Source organism: Salmo salar, chromosome ssa14 (genome assembly GCF_905237065.1).
Source record: "Salmo salar chromosome ssa14, Ssal_v3.1, whole genome shotgun sequence".
Lineage (NCBI taxonomy): Eukaryota > Metazoa > Chordata > Actinopteri > Salmoniformes > Salmonidae > Salmo > Salmo salar.
In genome coordinates, this window is record NC_059455.1 from 76,445,829 (window position 1) to 76,470,696 (window position 24,868).

Genomic DNA, 24,868 nt, shown 5'->3' on the forward strand with positions numbered 1-24,868 from the left:
GGGATATGGTAGTGTTGTGGAGGGAACTAGACCAACTACACCTAGAGGAGGGATATGGTAGTGTAGTGGAGGGAACTAGACCAACTAGACCTAGAGGGGATATAGAAGTGTAGTGGAGGGAACTAGACCAACTACACCTAGAGGAGGGATATGGTAGTGTTGTGGAGGGAACTAGACCAACTACACCTGGAGGAGGGATATGGTAGTGTAGTGGAGGGAACTAGACCAACTACACAGAGGAGGGATATGGTAGTGTTGTGGAGGGAACTAGACCAACTACACTCAGAGGAGGGATATGGTAGTGTAGTGGAGGGAACTAGACCAACTACACAGAGGAGGGATATGGTAGTGTTGTGGAGGGAACTAGACCAACTACACCTAGAGGAGGGATATGGTAGTGTTGTGGAGGGAACTAGACCAACTACACCTAGAGGAGGGATATGTTAGTGTAGTGGAGGGAACTAGACCAACTACACAGAGGAGGGATATGGTAGTGTAGTGGAGGGAACTAGATCAGATTCACAGCTCAGTCAGTACTACAACCCTTCCTTGCTGATAAGTGTGGTTTCTATGACAATGTTGTAGGTGGCAGTCAGGACTAGGTTTTTCATTAGGAGTTTAAACAGCACCACTATAACCAGGCTGAAAGAAACAGGGCTACCGCAGCAGCCAGGGAGGGGTAAAGTCTGGAGCGTGATCGTAATAAATGTAACTTATATCAGTGATTGGAGGATTGAAAAGGTTCCAGTGCTTCCTTCGATTTAACAGCGCCTTTTACCAGGTATTCTACAATATGTACCGGAGCTGTAGAGAATGAGAGGTGCCACTTCACAAGAAATATACGTGTAGCAACACTTAGAGAGTAATCCTGGATGGGATGCATCAAGTTATTCAGAAAAAATGATACTGTCGGCAGAAAACTGCTAATCTATCAGAAGATGTTTAGAATATTCATGATGGTGATGCACACGCACACACACACACACACACACACACACACACACACACACACACACACACACACACACACACACACACACACACACACACATAGCGTATGCAAATCATATGCGGAAGCCACATGGCATGAAAAGAAGCGTTTACATCAAGGAAATACAGGGTATATGCCAAAAAAAACGATTTGATATAATATGCATGAAATATGCATACCATCTGGAGCGTATGGCTGTGGAATGCCTTGGCATTGGATCTACAGCATCATTAATATACGATGAGTGTGAATTCAGGCTATATCATGATTCATGATCACCTACCTAACAAATGTAAGGTGGATTTAGCTGTCTAGATAAATGCATGTTAAAAATAAAGTTAGATTTGATTTGTAATGTCATACTGTATGAATACACACCAAACATCAAAAGTTAGCCATAGTTTACAGAAATGTTTCAACCACTTTTTTACATTTTATTCTTATTTTAGTTGTATCCATAACAACATACAGTGCATTCATATTAAGATACACTACATGACCGAAAGTACGTGGACACCTGCTTGTCAAACATCTTATTCCAAAATCATAGGCATTAATATAGAGTTGGTCCCCCTTTGCTGCTATAACAGCCTCCAGTCTTCTGGGAAGGCTTCCACTAGATGTTGGAACAGTGTTGCGGGGACATTTACATTTTAGTCATTTAGCAGACGCTCTTATCCAGAGCGACTTACAGTAGTGAATGCATACATTTCATAAATGTTTTCTCCGCACTGGTCCCCCGTGGGAATCAAACCCACAACCCTGGCGTTGCAAACACCATGCTCTACCAACTGAGCTACACGGAACATGCTACCATTCAGCCACAAGAGCATTAGTGAGGTTGGGCACAGATGTTGAGAGATTAGGCCTGGCTCGAGTTGGCATTCCAATTCATCCCAAAGGTGGGATTGAGGTCAGGCCAGTCAAGTTCTTCCACACCGATCTCGACAAACTACTTCTGTATGGACCTCGCTTTCTGCATGTGTCATGCTGAAACAGGAAAGGGCCTTCCCCAAGCTGTTGCCACAAAGTTGGATGCACAGAATTGTCTAGATTGTCATTATATGCTGTAGCGTTAAGATTTCTCTTCACTGGAAATAAGGAGCCGAGCCCGAACAAATAAAAACAGCCCCAGACCATTATTCTTCGTCCACCACACTTTACAGTTGGCATTATGCATTCGGGCAGGTAGCGTTCTCCTGGCATCCACCAAACCCAGATTTGTCTGTCAGACTGCCAGTTGGTGAAACGTGATTCACCACCCCAGAGAACACGTTTCCACTGCTTCAGAGTCCAATGGCGGTAAGCTTTACACCACTCCAGCCGACTCTTGACATTGCGCATGGTGGTCTTAGGCTTGTGTGCGGCTGCTCAGCCATAGAAACAAACTTCCAGAGGCAGACGATTTTTATCCACTACGCGCTTCAGCACTCGGCGGTCCCATTCTGTGAGCTTGTGTGGCCTACCACTTCGCGGCTGAGCCGTTGTTGCTCCTGGACGTTTCCACTTCACAATAACAGCACTTACTGTTGACAGGGGCAGCTCTAGCAGGACAGAAATTTGAACAAACAGACTTGTTGGAAGGTGGCATCCTATGACAATGCCACGTTGAAAGTCACTGAGCTCTTCAGTAAGGCCATTCTACTGCCAATGTCTATGGAAATTGCATGGCTGTGTGCTCAATTTTATACACCTGTCAGGTTTGTGATTTGGCTGAAATAGACAAATTCACAAATTTCATGGGGTGTCCACATACTTTTGTATATATAGTGTAGCTAGTTGAGACAACCACATCATTATCACAGTCGTAGTAAGTACATTTTTCCACAATAAACAAGTTGTCAGCAATGTCAGTGATATTAGTCACTGGTTATTCATTCCTCAGCTGATTCATCACTGGTTATTCATTCCTCAGAGGATTCATGGCTGGTTATTCATTCCTCAGATGATTCATCGCTGGTTATTCATTCCTCAGAGGATTCATGGCTGGTTATTCATTCCTCAGATGATTCATCGCTGGTTATTCATTCCTCAGAGGATTCATCGCTGGTTATTCATTCCTCAGATGATTCATCGCTGGTTATTCATTCCTCAGATGATTCATTGCTGGTTATTCATTCCTCAGATGATTCATTGCTGGTTATTCATTCCTCAGAGGATTCATCGCTGGTTATTCATTCCTCAGAGGATTCATTGCTGGTTATTCATTCCTCAGATGATTCATCGCTGGTTATTCATTCCTCAGATGATTCATTGCTGGTTATTCATTCATCAGAGGATTCATCGCTGGTTATTCATTCCTCAGAGGATTCATCGCTGGTTATTCATTCCTCAGAGGATTCATTGCTGGTTATTCATTCCTCAGATGATTCATCGCTGGTTATTCATTCCTCAGATTATTCATCACTGGTTATTCATTCCTCAGAGAATTCATGGCTGGTTATTCATTCCTCAGATGATTCATCGCTGGTTATTCATTCCTCAGATGATTCATCGCTGGTTATTCATTCCTCAGATGATTCACTGCTGGTTATTCATTCCTCAGATGATTCATTGCTGGTTATTCATTCCTCAGATGATTCATCGCTGGTTATTCATTCCTCAGAAGATTCATTGCTGGTTATTTATTCCTCAGATGATTCATCGCTGGTTATTCATTCCTCAGATGATTCATTGCTGGTTATTCATTCCTCAGATGATTCATCGCTGGTTATTCATTCCTCAGAGGATTCATTGCTGGTTATTTATTCCTCAGATGATTCATCGCTGGTTATTCATTCCTCAGATGATTCATTGCTGGTTATTCATTCATCAGAGGATTCATCGCTGGTTATTCATTCCTCAGAGGATTCATGGCTGGTTATTCATTCCTCAGAGGATTCTGGCTGGTTATTCATTCCTCAGAGGATTCTGGCTGGTTATTCATTCCTCAAAGGATTCATCGCTGGTTATTCATTCCTCAAAGGATTCATCGCTGGTTATTCATTCCTCAGAGGATTCATATCTGGTTATTCATTCCTCAGAGGATTCATCGCTGGTTATTCATTCCTTAGATGATTCATCGCTGTTATTCATTCCTCAGATGATTCATTGCTGGTTATTCATTCATCAGAGGATTCATCGCTGGTTATTCATTCCTCAGAGGATTCATTGCTGGTTATTTATTCCTCAGATGATTCATCGCTGGTTAGTCATTCCTCAGATGATTCATTGCTGGTTATTCATTCATCAGATGATTCATTGCTGGTTATTCATTCATCAGAGGATTCATTGCTGGTTATTCATTCATCAGAGGATTCATCGCTGGTTATTCATTCCTCAGAGGATTCATTGCTGGTTATTTATTCCTCAGATGATTCATCGCTGGTTATTCATTCCTCAGATGATTCATTGCTGGTTATTCATTCATCAGAGGATTCATCGCTGGTTATTCATTCCTCAGAGGATTCATGGCTGGTTATTCATTCCTCAGAGGATGCTGGCTGGTTATTCATTCCTCAAAGGATTCATCGCTGGTTATTCATTCCTCAAAGGATTCATCGCTGGTTATTCATTCCTCAGAGGATTCATATCTGGTTATTCATTCCTCAGAGGATTCATCGCTGGTTATTCATTCCTTAGATGATTCATCGCTGTTATTCATTCCTCAGATGATTCATTGCTGGTTATTCATTCATCAGAGGATTCATCGCTGGTTATTCATTCCTCAGAGGATTCATCGCTGGTTATTAATTCCTCAGATGATTCATTGCTGGTTATTCATTCATCAGAGGATTCATCGCTGGTTATTAATTCCTCAGAGGATTCATTGCTGGTTATTCATTCCTCAGATGATTCATCACTGGTTATTCATTCCTCAGATTATTCATCACTGGTTATTCATTCCTCAAAGGATTCATCGCTGGTTATTCATTCCTCAGATGATTCATCGCTGGTTATTCATTCCTCAGAGGATTCATTGCTGAATAAGACACACACACTGTAACTCTTCACCTAGAACCTCTGAGCTCTGAGCACCACCGAGGCAGAGGTAGCAGTCACAGACCTAAAGCTGACGTGTGACGGCCAGCAGATTTTAAATGTGTCATTGTCGAGGATTAAATCCTCCTCACCTACACACACACTAACACATGCACACGCACACTCGATGGCACACCCGCATACACACAGGAAAGCATACACACACACACGCGGCCTCGGCTCCACAGTGACAAGCAGTCAGGAAGTGCTCGGAAAGCATTCTCTCTCTTCTTCGAACGAACAAACGCCACTCGCTCTGACGGGCAGAAACAGTGTTTTAAATGACCGTATCCACCTCGTATCCACCTCATTATCATCAGCCACAGAGGCACCTGACCTGGAGAGAGCTGGGCGGCTGACTGCAGCAGAACTGCATTGTACTATTCATTGGAGCTATTGAGCTTATTCACATCGCACACATTCAGGCAGTTAAAGTTATTATAATGTAGCTACTAAATCGAGAGTCAGCGACTGAAATATTTTGCTACAGTAGGATACCACTCAATATTCGTCCTTAGAGAAGGGTTTAGTGACTTCTAATTCACTGGCATATGAAGTAGGCAAATATATAAAGGGATTAGTTTAATTAAAATAAGGAGTGTTGGTGGTTGCATTCTGACAGAGGGTGGGGTATAAGCAGCACACACACACTCACACACACACACACGTTTGCTTTACTATCCTTGTGGGGACCAAACAATTGATTCCCATTCAAAATCCTATTGTCTTTAACCCCTAACCCAAAACCTAGTACTAACCCTAACCCCTAACTCTAACCTTAACTCCAAAACCCTAACCCTATCCCCAAACCTAACCCCTAAACCTAAAATATACTTTTTCCTTATGGGGACCAGCAAAATGTTTTCACTGGTCCAAATATTTATTATTTTACTATCCACACACACACACACACACACACACACACACACACACACACACACACACACACACACACACACACACACACACACACTACCTGTGACATTTAATCCATCAGATCTCTGACACCAGACCAGTCGAGAGGAGCTCCTCCACGCTCCTGTCATCCACTTGTACTCATAACACTGGCCCTCTGTAGTGGGAGGAGAGATATGGATCAGTACAGACTACTCATAACACTGGCCCTCTGTAGTGGGAGGAGAGATATGGATCAGTACAGACTACTCATAACACTGGCCCTCTGTAGTGGGAGGAGAGATATGGATCAGTACAGACTACTCATAACACTGGCCCTCTGTAGTGGGAGGAGAGATATGGATCAGTACAGACTACTCATAACACTGGCCCTCTGTAGTGGGAGGAGAGATATGGATCAGTACAGACTACTCATAACACTGGCCTTCTGTAGTGGGAGGAGAGATATGGATCAGTACAGACTACTCATAACACTGGCCCTCTGTACTGGGAGGAGAGATATGGATCAGTACAGACTACTCATAACACTGGCCCTCTGTACTGGGAGGAGAGATATGGATCAGTACAGACTACTCATAACACTGGCCCTCTGTAGTGGGAGGAGAGATATGGATCAGTACAGACTACTCATAACACTGGCCCTCTGTAGTGGGAGGAGAGATATGGATCAGTACAGACTACTCATAACACTGGCCCTCTGTAGTGGGAGGAGAGATATGGATCAGTGCAGACTACTCATAACACTGGCCTTCTGTAGTGGGAGAGAGATATGGATCAGTACAGACTACTCATAACACTGGCCCTCTGTACTGGGAGGAGAGATATGGATCAGTACAGACTACTCATAACACTGGCCCTCTGTAGTGGGAGGAGAGATATGGATCAGTACAGACTACTCATAACACTGGCCTTCTGTAGTGAAAGGAGAGATATGGATCAGTACAGACTACTCATAACACTGGCCCTCTGTAGTGGGAGGAGAGATATGGATCAGTACAGACTACAAATAGCTCATATAATATCATAAAGGAACAAATGCAAGTGTGTATTTTTGAATGTGTGTGTGTGTGTGTGTGTGTGTGTGTGTGTGTGTGTGTGTGTGTGTGTGTGTGTGTGTGTGTGTGTGTGTGTGTGTGTGTGTGTGTGTGTGTGCGCGTAGACTGACCAGTGCAGGGCCGGGCCTCCCACTCCTGTTCTGGACACTGCAGTAGGTTCTCTGGCTCCTGGGCCAGCACAGCTCTGGATCTGACCTGCACTGAGCCGAACCCCAGGTCATCTCCACTGACACAGCTCAGCTGACACGGGCTCCACACTGTCCAGTCAGTCAGGTAGCAGTCACCTGAACAGAACCACACAGTACACAATTTACAACACATTTAGCTGTACACAGTTGAGAACTTACAGAACTATATGAGATGTTACTGTTACCCATGTAACCTGACAATGGCTCCGGAGTTTATCCTGGTCATATCACAAAATCCCTGACCCCGGCACTACATCATTATAATAGGAAACTTGAATATTACTTTTATTTGGTTTAGATGTCATCCTATGTCCACACTGATTGTCACTTGGCAGAATTCTTAGACTTCTTCAGAGAATTCATATTTTTTTTTTGGTTTAAACCCTATCCCTGGTAAAGTTAAGAATATCAACTTTTAAAAATTAAACCTCTCCTCAAATATTTCCCCAACAGAGCCAGATCTAATTTTTTATTATCCTCTATTCTAACATGGATCAGGTTGTTCTCAGAAAACAGGCCATTTCCCATTAAAACAGGTCAGTCATTTATTCATGCCATTGTAGTGGCATGGAGGAAGTGAGCACACGACTAAATATTAATTAATTATAAAGCCTTCAATTCCAAAGAGACCTAATCCGCCTTATGATTATCAGAGTACGTGCACATTCCTCTGTCTGCCCTCTGTGTGTCAGGCATCAGGCATGGTGGGGTCATGGACTGGGCTATGATCAGGCACGCGAGGCAGGGCAGTGATACGCAGAGGAGGGGAAGAGAGGTGCTGTCTGGTGGGGTTTCATGTGGCGAGAGAGTGGACACTTGGATTAAGCACCTGCCCCCTCTGTCCTGACTGCCTGAGCTAAACCACGGGAGATTAGAGCTATGGACTACGACTACACACGTGTCCACAATTTAATATTTTTTTTATTTCACCTTTATTTAACCAGGTAGGCAAGTTGAGAACAAGTTCTCATTTACAATTACGACCCGGCCAAGATAAAGCAAAGCAGTTCGACACATACAACAACACAGAGTTACACATGGAGTAAAACAAACATACAGTCAATAATACAGTAGAAAAATAAGTCTATATACAATGTGAGCAAATGAGGTGAGATAAGGGAGATAAAGGCAAAAAAGGCCTTGGTGGCGAAGTAAATACAATATAGCAAGTAAAACACTGGAATGGTAGATTTGTGGTGGAAGAAAGTGCAAAGTAGAAATACACACATGCACACACACACGCACACACAGCCCAAACACACCACACACAATTTTCTGCTGTGTGAGCTTGTCACAACTCTCTACTTCTGCTACACAGGACCTGTCAAAACAGGATTTTGGATCTGTCATTCACAGGCACTGGCAAAATGGGATGTTGGATCTGTCATTCACAGGCACTGGCAAAATGGGATGTTGGATCTGTCATTCACAGACACTGGCAAAAAAGGAAATACGTACTGTAAAAATAACGTTCACACTAGTCGTTTTCAGATGCACTTTTTTCCCTAACAACTCTCTGAAATGTATGACATTGAAAGGTTTTTACTCAGAAGAGAAAGTGTTATCGCCACTTTCATGTCATTGTAGATAAAGAAATCATGTAATCACATAAACAGATCTTAGAAACCTCACTGGATTCCCTACAATGTCAGTCAACATCACTATGAACAGAGAAGGACGCACCGTAGCAGGCATTGGAGTCCTCTCTAGCACCAGCCTCTGATTATCTAACCATCCAGTCATTAGTGCTTACTGTCAGTGTCAGCAGGATACTGCTCCTAAGAGATGTTATGAGAGAGCTGGAATAGCATATAACACAGCTAGGACCACATAAATGTGATTTAATGGCAGTAGTGAACTCAGCTCAGCCTAAAAGGCACAGCAAAATGTCTCTGCGTAGTTATAGAACATCGAATGACAAGGGGCTTCCTCGACCAGATAGAGCTACACATTGTAACTGTACTGCTTTGTTGAACTAGCTACATAGTAGATTAGATGGATGCTCTGAGGTGAATCTTTACTGATCATAGGGTCAGGCGTTTTTCCTGGTCCTTATCGCCCTCTTATCTAGGGACCGGGTCCATTGTCCAGGACTCTGGATCCCCAGTCATTACAGGCCAAGGTAAGCTAATTACCTGGACAGGGTGAGGTGCAGGGTTCTTCCAGGGTGATCTGTTTGTCGCCGTCTACCGAGGGCTCCAGGTTTCCACACAGCTCATCATCCACCAGACTGCCCTCTCCCTGGCCAGACCCGTCCGACACAAAGCAGGACATGTTACGGAACCGCAGCCCCTCTCCGCACCTCGCACCCTGGACGATAAACATAGAGAGAAAACACAGGTTAAAATACACCTCCATAGACATTTCATTGTGTGTCACAGATTGCCATTGTGCGTATTGACTTGGTTTGTGCCACAATACTGTGGCATTAGCTTGGGAAGTTAACAAAAGTCTTCAGGTCTCAGGCAAGGTTACCCACGACGTGAGCTAGGTTCACTGAACCACCTCCCTTACATTCACACAGAGCTGGTCTGCTGTGTAGACAACATCCAACTCTCTCAAGGCCATGACATGGATCTTCTTTATTTTTACCTTTATTTAACTAGGCAAGTCAGTTATCAACAACAAATTCTTATTTACAATGACGGCCTACCCTGGCCAAACCCAGACAACGCTGGGCCAATTGTGAGCCGCCCCATGGGACTCCCAATCACAGCCGGACATGATGCAGCCTGGATCTGAACCAGGTACTGCAGTGACGCCTCTTGCACTGAGATGCAGTAAGTGTCTTAGACCACCGCACCACTCGGGAGCCCCCATCTTTGGTTTGTCAGAAATAACAGCTATTCTAGGATTGTGCTGTAGGCTGCTGATGAACTACTGTCAGGAACTCCAGCAGGAGGTGAAAACAGCTCAGACCAAAGGAGAGTCAATATTCCATTACTCTGCAATAGAATACAGTGCCTGTCTGTCAAAAATATAGATGCTGAGAGAGAGAGAGAGAGAGAGAGAGAGAGAGAGAGAGAGAGAGAGAGAGAGAGAGAGAGAGAGAGAGAGAGAGAGAAAGAGAGAGAACCATGGCCTTGTCAAAGACTTCCTGTTTTTAATCAAGCCTCCTATTGGGCTGAATGTGTCTGACGGATGACAAGAAGAGAGTATTAGGTATGGGGTAAACACATTATTTTATATTGGGTATGGGGTAAACACATTATTTTATATTGGGTATGGGGTAAACATATTATTTTATATTGGGTATGGGGTGAACATATTATTTTATATTGGGTATGGGGTAAACATATTATTTCATATTGGGTATGGGGTAAACATATTATTTCATATTGGGTATGGGGTGAACATATTATTTTATATTGGGTATGGGGTAAACATATTATTTTATATTGGGTATGGGGTGAACATATTATTTTATATTGGGTATGGGGTAAAAATATTATTTTATATTGGGTATGGGGTGAACATATTATTTTATATTGGGTATGGGGTGAACATATTATTTTATATTGGGTATGGGGTGAACATATTATTTTATATTGGGTATGGGGTAAACATATTATTTTATATTGGGTATGGGGTAAACACATTATTTTATATTGGGTATGGGGTGAACATATTATTTTATATTGGGTATGGGGTAAACATATTATTTTATATTGGGTATGGGGTGAACATATTATTTTATATTGGGTATGGGGAGAACATATTATTTTATATTGGGTATGGGGTAAACATATTATTTTATATTGGGTATGGGGTAAACATATTATTTTATATTGGGTATGGGGTAAACATATTATTTTATATTGGGTATGGGTTGAACATATTATTTTATATTGGGTATGGGGTGAACATATTATTTTATATTGGGTATGGGGTGAACATATTATTTTATATTGGGTATGGGGTAAACATATTATTTTATATTGGGTATGGGGTGAACATATTATTTTATATTGGGTATGAGGTAAACATATTATTTTATATTGGGTATGGGGTAAACATATTATTTTATATTGGGTATGGGGTGAACATATTATTTTATATTGGGTATGGGGTGAACATATTATTTTATATTGGGTATGGGGTGAACATATTATTTTATATTGGGTATGGGGTGAACATATTATTTTATATTGGGTATGGGGTAAACATATTATTTTATATTGGGTATGGGGTAAACATATTATTTTATATTGGGTATGGGGTAAACATATTATTTTATATTGGGTATGGGGTAAACATATTATTTTATATTGGGTATGGGGTAAACATATTCTTTTATATTGGGTATGGGGTAAACATATTATTTTATATTGGGTATGGGGTGAACATATTATTTTATATTGGGTATGGGGTAAACATATTATTTTATATTGGGTATGGGGTGAACATATTATTTTATATTGGGTATGGGGTAAACATATTATTTTATATTGGGTATGGGGTAAACATATTATTTTATATTGGGTATGGGGTGAACATATTATTTCATATTGGGTATGGGGTAAACATATTATTTTATATTGGGTATGGGGTGAACATATTATTTTATATTGGGTATGGGGTGAACATATTATTTTATATTGGGTATGGGGTAAACATATTATTTTATATTGGGTATGGGGTGAACATATTATTTTATATTGGGTATGGGGTGAACATATTATTTTATATTGGGTATGGGGTAAACATATTATTTTATATTGGGTATGGGGTGAACATATTATTTTATATTGGGTATGGGGTAAACATATTATTTTATATTGGGTATGGGGTAAACATATTCTTTTATATTGGTATGGGGTAAACATATTCTTTTATATTGGGTATGGGGTGAACATATTCTTTTATATTGGGTATGGGGTGAACATATTATTTTATATTGGGTATGGGGTGAACATATTCTTTTATTTTGGGTATGGGGTGAACATATTATTTTATATTGGGTATGGGGTGAACATATTATTTTATATTGGGTATGGGGTAAACATATTCTTTTATATTGGGTATGGGGTAAACATATTCTTTTATATTGGGTATGGGGTAAACACATTATTTTATATTGGGTATGGGGTGAACATATTATTTTATATTGGGTATGGGGTGAACATATTATTTTATATTGGGTATGGGGTGAACATATTATTTTATATTGGGTATGGGGTGAACATATTATTTTATATTGGGTATGGGGTAAACATATTATTTTATATTGGGTATGGGGTAAACATATTATTTTATATTGGGTATGGGGTAAACATATTATTTTATATTGGGTATGGGGTAAACATATTATTTTATATTGGGTATGGGGTGAACATATTATTTTTCGTTATTTCTGAAGAAAAATTATGGATGACAGAAAGGGGAATCTGTGGATGACGATGAAATAACATGGAGGTAAATGACAGGCATAGAGAAACAGAAGAGTCTTCATGGGATGTAAGACCACTGATGGATAATACCACATATACACTAAAAGATAGAGAAACATGTTCATTTGGGAATTGCTTTTACCAATATATCATTACAGTACAGGATAGACAGGAGTATATGATGGAGGTTGTGGTTTTGAATGGTCTCACCTCTGACCACAAAACACACACACACAGAGAGACAGAGAGACAGAGAGACAGAGAGAGAAAACACCTCACCTCAGACTTGCATTCAGACCAGGAACTGTATCTCCAGTGGTAGCAGGGTCTGACGGGGCAAGGCTTCCACTGTTCCCTCTGAGGGGGGCAGGGTCGTCCATCACCCTGGGGCAGCTGGAGCACCGTTCTCCTGCGCCACAGCTTCCCTGAGGAGGAGAGAGGAAAGTGTTAATGATGGATTTTTCCCCACAAAGTGTGCATTTATAAACTGCCTCCAGTTTGTCAAAGTGCACTTTGGGTTTGTTCGTAAATTGAGAGCGTTGTCAGATTGTTTTGCTCTCGGAGCGCACACTGGACACTCCGGCAGCGACAGGCAAGCACCCAGGCTAACTGGCTAATGTTGGCTAGCTTGCTAGCTACTTCTAGAAACAAATGAGAGGACAACTCACTCTGACCATTTTACTCACCCTAGCAGAGCAGGTTAGGCTGATATCATGCTGTCTAGAGCATTAGTGCTGCTGGAAACAATTTAATTACAACATTTTGCCAACGTTTAATGACACCGTTCATATTCAACGGGTGTTGCGCATTCGTAAATTCATCAGTTATTCTGCACTCTGAGTGAATTTACGGGTGTGCTGTTAGTCATTTTAGTTATTTCACACTTCTGTCTGTCAAGTGGATGATCGAGTGTCCAAGGCCCTGTCCAAATCGAATTAGGTCTTTGTTTTTTTTGGGATAGTCAACAAAATGATGTATAGAGGCTGAAACAGAAATACAATCCACGGCATTTCAAATAAGCATGTGTTCTTATTGTGCTGGAATATATATATATATTTTCTCAACATATAAAAACAAATCCCAGAAATGTGGTCCCCAACCAGTCATGACTGAATACAGCCTTGTAACATCATTAAAGATTGGGAGTCTTTTAAGTTCTTTAAGTAGAGAATAGGGTCTTGTGGTAACAAAATCATAGACAGCCCCAGAAATACTCTATCATGCATAGGACTCATATCCAGTTCCATCCCAATGATCTGAGGCTCTTCTTAGGGGCTTCACTGTAAAAGATCACTATCACATTACACCATTATCTCATGTAACTTAATAACTCTCTCTCTCTCTCCCCCTCTCTCTCTCCCCCTCTCTCCCCTCTCTCTCCCTCTCCCTCTCCCTCTCCCTCCAAGTTCTGCAAGTCCCTCTTCAAATGATTTAATCTTGTGGTGCATTTAAGAAAGTTTTTCCGACGCCCGTAGTCATTCTGAATATTCATACTGTTCTGTTGTTTAAAAATGGAATTGAAGAGACTGTGTAATGTCAGGGGAAGGGGTAAGGGGGACAGGAAGGATTGCTCCTTCTACCAAAAATGCACCCTGCATGTTAAGTGAGGGGCCCGGGGGATAGACATGATGTAACTCAATTAGCATGGGAAACGTATGGGGTTTTGCATTTCTGCCTACCGCATACTTAAAATGGAGCTATCCCAAAATGACACAATACATTCACGTTCAGTAATGCATACCACTTCAAAAACCACCACAGAAAAGAAACTAGTTCCTGTAAACTATGAGCACTATGGAAATTGAATAACTGTCACTTCCTGGCCAGTATAAGGTTAATTGTTTTTGTAGTTTGGTCAGGACGTGGCAGAGGGTATTTGTTTTATGTGGTTCGGGGTGGTGTGTTTGTGTAAAGGGTGTTTGATTTAGTATTTCTGGGTTTTTGGTTGATGGTCTATGTGGTTGTATTCTATGGTTAGTCTGGTGTGTGTGTTTCTATGTTTGGTTAATTGGGGTTGGGACTCTCAGTTGAAGGCAGGTGTTGTCTATCTGCCTTTGATTGAGAGTCCCATATATTAGGGTGTGTTTGTGTGTGTGATTTGTGGGTGATTATTCTGTGTATAGCCTTGTGCCTTACCAGACTGTTTATTTGTCGAGTGTTCGTTTTTCGTGTTTTGTTATTTTGTATGTTCATTTTTGAGAGTAATTAAAAATCAAGATGAGCATTCACGTACCTGCTGCGTTTTGGTCCTCATTCACCGACAACAACCGTGACAGAATCACCCACCACTCAAGGACCAAGCAGCAGAAGAAGGAGCAGAGGGAATTCGAGTTGGACTGGCGGGAGAAGTGGACTTGGGAGGAAGTTCTGGACGGGGCCGGACCCTGGCATCAGGCTGGGGATTATCGCCGCCCGCAGTGGGAAATTGAGGCAGCCAAGGCAGAGAGGCGGTGGTATGAGGCCAAGTACGCGCTGAAGGAGAAGCACGAGAGGCACCCCCAAGAAAATTTTGGGGGGGGGCACACGGGTAGTTTGGCTAGGCGTAAGAAGAGCCGGAAGCCAGCTACCCGTGGTTATATGGAGGAGCGTATGGGGTGGAGAGCGCTATGTTTCGCTGAGGAGCGCACTATCTCACCCATACGCACGCACAGTCCGGTGCGCGTTATTCCAGCCCCTCGCAGGTGCCGTGCTAGAGCGGGCATCCAGCCTGGTAGGAGGATGCCTGCGCAGCGCATCTGGTTGCCGGTACGCCTCCGAGGACCAGGCTACCCAACTCCCGCTCTACGCACGGCTACCATCAGGCCCCTGCACAGCCCAGTCTGCCCTGTACGGGCACCCCGCTCGTACAGGGCTACTAGTTCCATCCAGCCAAGACGGTTGTGCAGGAGGTAAGATCGAGACCGACTGTGCGCCTCCATAGCCCTGGGTTTCCAGCTCCTGTCTCTCGTGCGGACCCGGAAGTGCGTCAACCCAGTCCGACTCGTCCTGTTCCCGCTCCCCGCACTAGCCTGGAGGTGCGTGTACATAATCTGGTAAGCCCAGTACCAGCACCACGCACCAGGCTACAAGTGCGTCAACCCAGCCTCGCCAGTCAACAGTCTTCATCAGAGCTGCCCGCCAGTCAACAGTCATCATCAGAGCTGCCCGCCAGTCAACAGTCATCATCAGAGCTGCCCGCCAGTCAACAGTCATCATCAGAGCTGCCCGCCAGTCAACAGTCATCGTCAGAGCTGCCCGCCAGTCAACAGTCATCGTCAGAGCTGCCCGCCAGTCAACAGTCATCGTCAGAGCTGCCCGCCAGTCAACAGTCATCGTCAGAGCTGCCCGCCAGTCAACAGTCATCGTCAGAGCTGCCCGCCAGTCAACAGTCATCGTCAGAGCTGCCCGCCAGTCAACAGTCATCGTCAGAGCTGCCCGCCAGTCAACAGTCATCGTCAGAGCTGCCCGCCAGTCAACAGTCATCGTCAGAGCTGCCCGCCAGTCAACAGTCGTCAGAGCTGCCCGCCAGTCAACAGTCGCCAGAGAGGTCAGACTGCGCTGAACTGCCGGAGTGGTCAGACTGCGCTGAACTGCCGGAGTGGCCAGACTGCGCTGAACTGCCGGAGTGGTCAGACTGCGCTGAACTGCCGGAGTGGCCAGACTGCCCTGAACTGCCGGAGTGGCCAGACTGCCCTGAACTGCCGGAGTGGCCAGACTGCCCTGAACTGCCGGAGTGGCCAGACTGCCCTGAACTGCCGGAGTGGCCAGACTGCCCTGAACTGCCGGAGTGGCCAGACTGCCCTGAACTGCCGGAGTGGCCCGAGTGGCCAGACTGCCCTGAACTTCCGGAGTGGCCCGAGTGGCCAGATTGTCCCGAATTGCCAGACTGCCCAGACTGTCCCGAATTGCCAGACTGCCCAGACTGTCCCGAATTGCCAGACTGCCCAGACTGTCCCGAATTGCCAGACTGCCCAGACTGTCCCGAATTGCCAGACTGCCCAGACTGTCCCGAATTGCCAGACTGCCCAGACTGCCCCCCGGCGATGCCAGACTGGCCCGACTGCCCCTCGGCGATGCCAGAGTGGCCCGACAGCCTGGAACGGCCGGAGTGGCCAGACTGCCCTGAACTGCCGGAGTGGCCAGACTGCCCTGAACTGCCGGAGTGGCCAGACTGCCCTGAACTGCCGGAGTGGCCAGACTGCCCTGAACTGCCGGAGTGGCCAGACTGCCCTGAACTGCCGGAGTGGCCCGAGTGGCCAGACTGCCCTGAACTGCCGGAGTGGCCCGAGTGGCCAGACTGTCCCGAATTGCCAGACTGCCCAGACTGTCCCGAATTGCCAGACTGCCCAGACTGTCCCGAATTGCCAGACTGCCCAGACTGTCCCGAATTGCCAGACTGCCCAGACTGTCCCGAATTGCCAGACTGCCCAGACTGCCCCCCGGCGATGCCAGACTGGCCCGACTGCCCCTCGGCGATGCCAGAGTGGCCCGACAGCCTGGAACGGCCGGAACCAGAGCCACCTCCAGAAATAGGTGGGTTGGGGAGGGGGGGTGTAGCACAGTGCCGTCGTTGACGGCAGCCACCCTCCCTTCCCTCCCTTTAGAAAAGGGGAATTTTTTTTTTGGTGTTGCTTGGTGTTATTTTTTAAGGTGCTTCTGGGGTAGCACCTTTAAGGGGGGGGGTACTGTCACGTCCTGGCCAGTATAAGGTTAATTGTTTTTGTAGTTTGGTCAGGACGTGGCAGAGGGTATTTGTTTTATGTGGTTCGGGGTGGTGTGTTTGTGTAAAGGGTGTTTGATTTAGTATTTCTGGGTTTTTGGTTGATGGTCTATGTGGTTGTATTCTATGGTTAGTCTGGTGTGTGTGTTTCTATGTTTGGTTAATTGGGGTTGGGACTCTCAGTTGAAGGCAGGTGTTGTCTATCTGCCTTTGATTGAGAGTCCCATATATTAGGGTGTGTTTGTGTGTGTGATTTGTGGGTGATTATTCTGTGTATAGCCTTGTGCCTTACCAGACTGTTTATTTGTCGAGTGTTCGTTTTTCGTGTTTTGTTATTTTGTATGTTCATTTTTGAGAGTAATTAAAAATCAAGATGAGCATTCACGTACCTGCTGCGTTTTGGTCCTCATTCACCGACAACAACCGTGACAGAATCACCCACCACTCAAGGACCAAGCAACAGAAGAAGGAGCAGAGGGAATTCGAGTTGGACTGGCGGGAGAAGTGGACTTGGGAGGAAGTTCTGGACGGGGCCGGACCCTGGCATCAGGCTGGGGATTATCGCCGCCCGCAGTGGGAAATTGAGGCAGCCAAGGCAGAGAGGCGGTGGTATGAGGCCAAGTACGCGCTGAAGGAGAAGCACGAGAGGCACCCCCAAGAAAATTTTTGGGGGGCACACGGGTAGTTTGGCTAGGCGTAAGAAGAGCCGGAAGCCAGCTACCCGTGGTTATATGGAGGAGCGTATGGGGTGGAGAGCGCTATGTTTCGCTGAGGAGCGCACTATCTCACCCATACGCACGCACAGTCCGGTGCGCGTTATTCCAGCCCCTCGCAGGTGCCGTGCTAGAGCGGGCATCCAGCCTGGTAGGAGGATGCCTGCGCAGCGCATCTGGTTGCCGGTACGCCTCCGAGGACCAGGCTACCCAACTCCCGCTCTACGCACGGCTACCATCAAGCCCCTGCACAGCCCAGTCTGCCCTGTACGGGCACCCCGCTCGTACAGGGCTACTAGTTCCATCCAGCCAAGACGGGTTGTGCAGGAGGTAAGATCGAGACCGACTGTGCGCCTCCATAGCCCTGGGTTTCCAGCTCCTGTCTCTCGTGCGGACCCGGAAGTGCGTCAACCCAGTCCGACTCGTCCTGTTCCCGCTCCCCGCACTAGCCTGGAGGTGCGTGTACATAATCTGGTAAGCCCAGTACCAGCACCACGCACCAGGCTACAAGTGCGTCAACCCAGCCTCGCCAGTCAACAGTCTTCATCAGAGCTGCCCGCCAGTCAACAGTCATCATCAGAGCTGCCCGCCAGTCAACAGTCATCATCAGAGCTGCCCGCCAGTCAACAGTCATCATCAGAGCTGCCCGCCAGTCAACAGTCATCGTCAGATCTGCCCGCCAGTCAACAGTCATCGTCAGAGCTGCCCGCCAGTCAACAGTCATCGTCAGAGCTGCCCGCCAGTCAACAGTCATCGTCAGAGCTGCCCGCCAGTCAACAGTCATCGTCAGAGCTGCCCGCCAGTCAACAGTCATCGTCAGAGCTGCCCGCCAGTCAACAGTCATCGTCAGAGCTGCCCGCCAGTCAACAGTCATCGTCAGAGCTGCCCGCCAGTCAACAGTCATCGTCAGAGCTGCCCGCCAGTCAACAGTCATCGTCAGAGCTGCCCGCCAGTCAACAGTCATCGTCAGAGCTGCCCGCCAGTCAACAGTCATCATCAGAGCTGCCCGCCAGTCAACAGTCATCGTCAGAGCTGCCCGCCAGTCAACAGTCGTCAGAGCTGCCCGCCAGTCAACAGTCGCCAGAGAGGTCAGACTGCGCTGAACTGCCGGAGTGGTCAGACTGCGCTGAACTGCCGGAGTGGCCAGACTGCGCTGAACTGCCGGAGTGGTCAGACTGCGCTGAACTGCCGGAGTGGCCAGACTGCGCTGAACTGCCGGAGTGGCCAGACTGCGCTGAACTGCCGGAGTGGCCAGACTGCGCTGAACTGCCGGAGTGGCCAGACTGCCCTGAACTGCCGGAGTGGCCAGACTGCCCTGAACTGCCGGAGTGGCCAGACTGCCCTGAACTGCCGGAGTGGCCAGACTGCCCTGAACTGCCGGAGTGGCCAGACTGCCCTGAACTGCCGGAGTGGCCCGAGTGGCCAGACTGCCCTGAACTGCCGGAGTGGCCCGAGTGGCCAGACTGTCCCGAATTGCCAGACTGCCCAGACTGTCCCGAATTGCCAGACTGCCGAGACTGTCCCGAATTGCCAGACTGCCCAGACTGTCCCGAATTGCCAGACTGCCCAGACTGTCCCGAATTGCCAGACTGCCCAGACTGTCCCGAATTGCCAGACTGCCCAGACTGCCCCCCGGCGATGCCAGACTGGCCCGACTGCCCCTCGGCGATGCCAGAGTGGCCCGACAGCCTGGAACGGCCGGAACCAGAGCCACCTCCAGAAATAGGTGGGTTGGGGAGGGGGGGTGTAGCACAGTGCCGTCGTTGACGGCAGCCACCCTCCCTTCCCTCCCTTTAGAAAAGGGGATTTTTTTTTTTGGTGTTGCTTGGGGTTATTCTTTAAGGTGCTTCTGGGGTAGCACCTTTAAGGAGTACTGTCACGTCCTGGCCAGTATAAGGTTAATTGTTTTTGTAGTTTGGTCAGGACGTGGCAGAGGGTATTTGTTTTATGTGGTTCGGGGTGGTGTGTTTGTGTAAAGGGTGTTTGATTTAGTATTTCTGGGTTTTTGGTTGATGGTCTATGTGGTTGTATTCTATGGTTAGTCTGGTGTGTGTGTTTCTATGTTTGGTTAATTGGGGTTGGGACTCTCAGTTGAAGGCAGGTGTTGTCTATCTGCCTTTGATTGAGAGTCCCATATATTAGGGTGTGTTTGTGTGTGTGATTTGTGGGTGATTATTCTGTGTATAGCCTTGTGCCTTACCAGACTGTTTATTTGTCGAGTGTTCGTTTTTCGTGTTTTGTTATTTTGTATGTTCATTTTTGAGAGTAATTAAAAATCAAGATGAGCATTCACGTACCTGCTGCGTTTTGGTCCATTTCTACCTTTTCTGATGACGATTTCGCATTATCGTCAGAAGACGAAGATAATTGTGACAATAACAAAAAAGATAATTGTCTCATCCATCCACAAACCTGGCCTAGGACCATCAACCACAGTGCTTGCCGACAGGACCATTCATTCTAACCGGGTACTTAACTCTTAAAGGCCAAATGTCCCATGCACAGTATTTCCTTCACAGTCACAATGACTCCCCTCCTAACTCAAATCACTTCATGAAATTCAATTTAATTTCATAAAGCCCTCTTTACGTCAGCAGATGCAACAAAGTGCTTTATAGATACCCAGCCGGAAACCCAAAGAGGCAAAGAATAAAAAAGACGAATCACACTGGTCAGCAAAAACTCCCCGGAAAAAAGGAACCTTGGAAGAAAGCTAGAGAGGAACCAGGTTCAGAGGGTTGACCAGTCCTCTACTATACTCCTAGCTCCACTAGAGAGGAACCAGGTTCAGATGGGTGACCAGTCCTCTACTATACTCCTACCTCCACTAGAGAGGAACCAGGTTCAGAGGGATGACCAGTCCTCTACTATACTCCTAGCTCCACTAGAGAGGAACCAGGTTCAGATGGGTGACCAGTCCTCTACTATACTCCTACCTCCACTAGAGAGGAACCAGGTTCAGAGGGTTGACCAGTCCTCTACTATACTCCTAGCTCCACTAGAGAGGAACCAGGTTCAGATGGGTGACCAGTCCTCTACTATACTCCTACCTCCACTAGAGAGGAACCAGGTTCAGAGGGATGACCAGTCCTCTACTATACTCCTACCTCCACTAGAGAGGAACCAGGTTCAGATGGGTGACCAGTCCTCTACTATACTCCTAGCTCCACTAGAGAGGAACCAGGTTCAGATGGGTGACCAGTCCTCTACTATACTCCTACCTCCACTAGAGAGGAACCAGGTTCAGATGGGTGACCAGTCCTCTACTATACTCCTAGCTCCACTAGAGAGGAACCAGGTTCAGATGGGTGACCAGTCCTCTACTATACTCCTACCCCCACTAGAGAGGAACCAGGTTCAGATGGATGACCAGTCCTCTACTATACTCCTAGCTCCACTAGAGAGGAACCAGGTTCAGATGGGTGACCAGTCCTCTACTGTACTCCTAGCTCCACTAGAGAGGAACCAGGTTCAGATGGGTGACCAGTCCTCTACTATACTCCTAGCTCCACTAGAGAGGAACCAGGTTCAGATGGATGACCAGTCCTCTACTATACTCCTACCTCCACTCCCTGTCTTTATTTTGTTCATGATGCAAATTCAGTTGATGCTACATCAAATAAAGTTCCCGTTCCTTAAAATACATTTGCCACTTTCCGTCTCTGTTGTATGCTGTAGAAGTAATTGATATCTCCATGTGTCAGTGTTATTTTCTCTAAGGCTGACTGCACACGCACAGGGCCTGGGAGGCATATACTGCTCCTTAATGTTGAACACAACTAGAACAGAGTCCCCCAGGCTTGGTGTAGCCTGCAGCTAGTCTCTAGTCTCACACAGCCGACAATTCATCTTCTAGTGAACACACCATGATGCGTGCCACCATAGAGAGGGGATGTGCTGTCCCCTTAGAGGTTCTTTCCTTCCTTCAAAGCTATTTTTAATCAGCAGTCAGGGTTTTCCTGAGATTCTCACCTGTGCTTTTTTTAAGGTGGTTCACTCAAGGGGAGGTTCACTATTGCGTACACCTAAGGTAACTATTATTCTCCAATGGGATTCTGATTCTGTGCTCTCCGGTGCTGTCTCTCTACTCACCTAGTCACTCAACAGGTGGTGTATGGCAGCGGTGAGTTTTGGGATGAGGAGCAGTGTGTGACTGGGTGGGCCGCTGGTCAAAGGGGAAGCTAGTGCCAGCTGTCGCTATCAGTGTTTTGCCGAGGAACACACATTATCTATGCACACAGGTCTGATATGCCCCAGGAAACGCGCGCGCGCGTGTGTGTGTGTGTGTGTGTGTGTGTGTGTGTGTGTGTGTGTGGTGTGTGTGTGTGTGTGTGTGTGTGTGTGTGTGTGTGTGTGTGTGTGTGTGTGTGTGTGTGTGTGTGTGTGTGTGAAAGACCTGGGTTCAAATACATTGGAGGATTAGTATTTATTATGAAATACTTATTTTTCTTTGAGTATTTTCAAATAATTTGGCCGCAATCAACTACCTCTATTGGAAGTATTTGAAAGTATTGTCAAATGATTTCCAAGTATATTTCCAAATACCTTCCAGTGAATAATATAATATATCTAAAAGTCTTCGAAAGTAATTGAAATGACCAAAATTGTATTTTAACACAGGTCTGGTGTGTGTCTGCGTGTGTGCACGCGCAGGACTACCTGTGTTTGTGTTTACATTGCAATGATTGATACGACACATTGGTGCTTCTTGGTGTCTCCATTTAATTTAGAAATAAAACTATAACCTGGCTCAGGAACAGATATTAGCTACTCAACGTAATTGTGTCCTGCCATCCGACATTTAGATAAAAAATCAACTCCAGGAAGAAAAGTAGTGAGTGTGAGAAGCTGTTCTCTTCCTCTCCTCTTCCTGTGGCTCACCTGCTGCTACTCTATCCTGTGGCAAATCCTCACATTGCCTGGGGACAGATTAATTGCTACCACAATAGCTATAGCCTGTATTGGTTTCATATCTCTGCCTGGATTTGCTCTCTGGCCAACTATGACACTGGCCAGTGCTCTGCAGGACTCCTGGAGTGGCAGAGTGGTCCCTTAGGCCCAGAGCACACAGGCTTAATGGACCGCCAATCAATCCTCTGATCCTATAGGATTACACATCAGGACATCATCAACCCTCCCTCTCCCCCCCCCTCATTACTCTCAGTTGGTTTAAGGCTCACAATTGTTTCTCTCTCACATCATAAAATGCTTCTCGTTTCAGCCATTACCTCGGAGGAGAGGCTGTTTCTAAGCTGTGTGTGCTGTTGATCAGTAGCTTTGTGAACTTGCAGCGCTATGAGTAATAAGGAATGATCCACAGACTACCCACCATTCCTGCATATCCACACCCTATACTACGATATACTGGGCTATAATTAAGCAATAAGGCCAGAGGAGGTGTGGTATATGGCCAATATACCACGGCTAAGGGCTGTTATTACACATGATGCAACGCAGAGTTCTGGATACAGCCCTTAGACGTGGTATATTGGCCATAAACAGTTGAAGTGGGAAGTTTACATACACCTTAGCCAAATACATTTAAACTCAGTTTTTCACAATTCCTGACATTTAATCCTAGTAAACATTCTCTGTCTTAGGTCAATGTGTGGAGTGGTTGAAAAATGAGTTTTAATGTCTCCAACCTAAGTGTATGTAAACTTCCGACTTCAACTGTACCACAAAACTCTGAGGTGTCTTATTGCTATTATAAACTGGTTACCAACGTAATTAGTGCAGTCAAAAGAAATGCTTTGTCATACCCGTGGCGTTCAGCCAATCAGCATTCAGGGCTCGAACCACCCAGTTTATAATGTGGATGGATGGATAATTAGTCAAATGACTTCTAGTCACAGACTACCCACTATCCATGGATCGATATAAAATAGATAGGTGGAACAGACAGGTGAATGGACCACTTAATCAGTTCTCTGTTACCTCTTTGATTTGTGGCTATACCTTCAGAATTGGATGTGATTAGCCTTGAACGCATTCCCAGCATTCTAACACGGAATCATATTTTTATCACAAAGAGTGGGTTAAGGAGATGGTGACGTACCTACTAGTCCACAGATTTGTGTGCACTCGGACCAGGGGGACCAATCAGATAGCTGGCAGTTGATGGGACACTCCACCACACAGGAAGCGTTCATCTGCCACTTCCTGTCCAGTCCCAGCTAAATGAGACAAGAAAACAAAGAGAAAAGTACTTTATTTGGCCATTTGTGGAGAATGAGAGATTATTCTTCTTCCTAGCCAAGGCAACACACCAACAGCAACCTGTCTGGACTCTGACGACAGAAGAATCACTCTCATTTATGACTAATGAGCTTTGGAATGGAAAGAGAAGAACACAGACCTCTTCACAGAACTTGAGGTCGACAGACTTGCCGTCACTTCGTACACAGTCCAGCATGCGTGTCTTCATGCCACTACCACACACAGCTCTCTCACTCAGCTGACAGGTGCTCCAATCTGCGTGAAAAACAAAATAGCATAAGAAACGTGAGGTGAAAAAGGAGACTGCCCTACCTCCCAACCCCTTTTCCTCTGGAGTGCACTTAATTAATATCAAATGCCATGTGGTCTAAATATACTTGATGTAAGATCACATTCATTACTGTATTTACCATCCAGAGCCATATATTTCCATAATGATATATGGCTCTGGTACCATCCATCGCATGCAGTAACCCAGGCTGATATTTGCCTTACCGGTGATGTTATAGGAGTAGTGATAGCAGTTGCTGTTGAGGCTGCAGGGCTCTGTCTCTGTGGTGTTGGGGCACAGCTTTCCCTCTCCAGGTTGACGAATGGGGTATGCTGTCCTCTCCCGAGTGCTGATTTTGTTGCATGGCTTAAATCAGAGAAGAAGTCAATCAATCAATCAATCAATCA

General features: G+C 45.7%; 1 protein-coding gene across 1 annotated transcript in view; it reads right to left on the bottom strand.

The window, feature by feature from the left end:
- Nucleotides 1–24,868, bottom strand: part of LOC106570313 (thrombospondin type-1 domain-containing protein 7A) — a 195,116-nt gene that overhangs the window by 20,363 nt on the left and 149,885 nt on the right. Inside the window, exons 18-24 of the mRNA XM_014142501.2 lie at nt 24,686–24,827; nt 24,330–24,445; nt 24,030–24,147; nt 12,839–12,984; nt 9,305–9,479; nt 7,092–7,265; nt 5,988–6,083 (exon numbers count right to left, since the gene is read on the bottom strand). Coding sequence (XP_013997976.2) covers nt 5,988–6,083; nt 7,092–7,265; nt 9,305–9,479; nt 12,839–12,984; nt 24,030–24,147; nt 24,330–24,445; nt 24,686–24,827 — 967 coding nt within the window. The remainder of the gene's footprint in view (nt 1–5,987; nt 6,084–7,091; nt 7,266–9,304; nt 9,480–12,838; nt 12,985–24,029; nt 24,148–24,329; nt 24,446–24,685; nt 24,828–24,868) is intronic.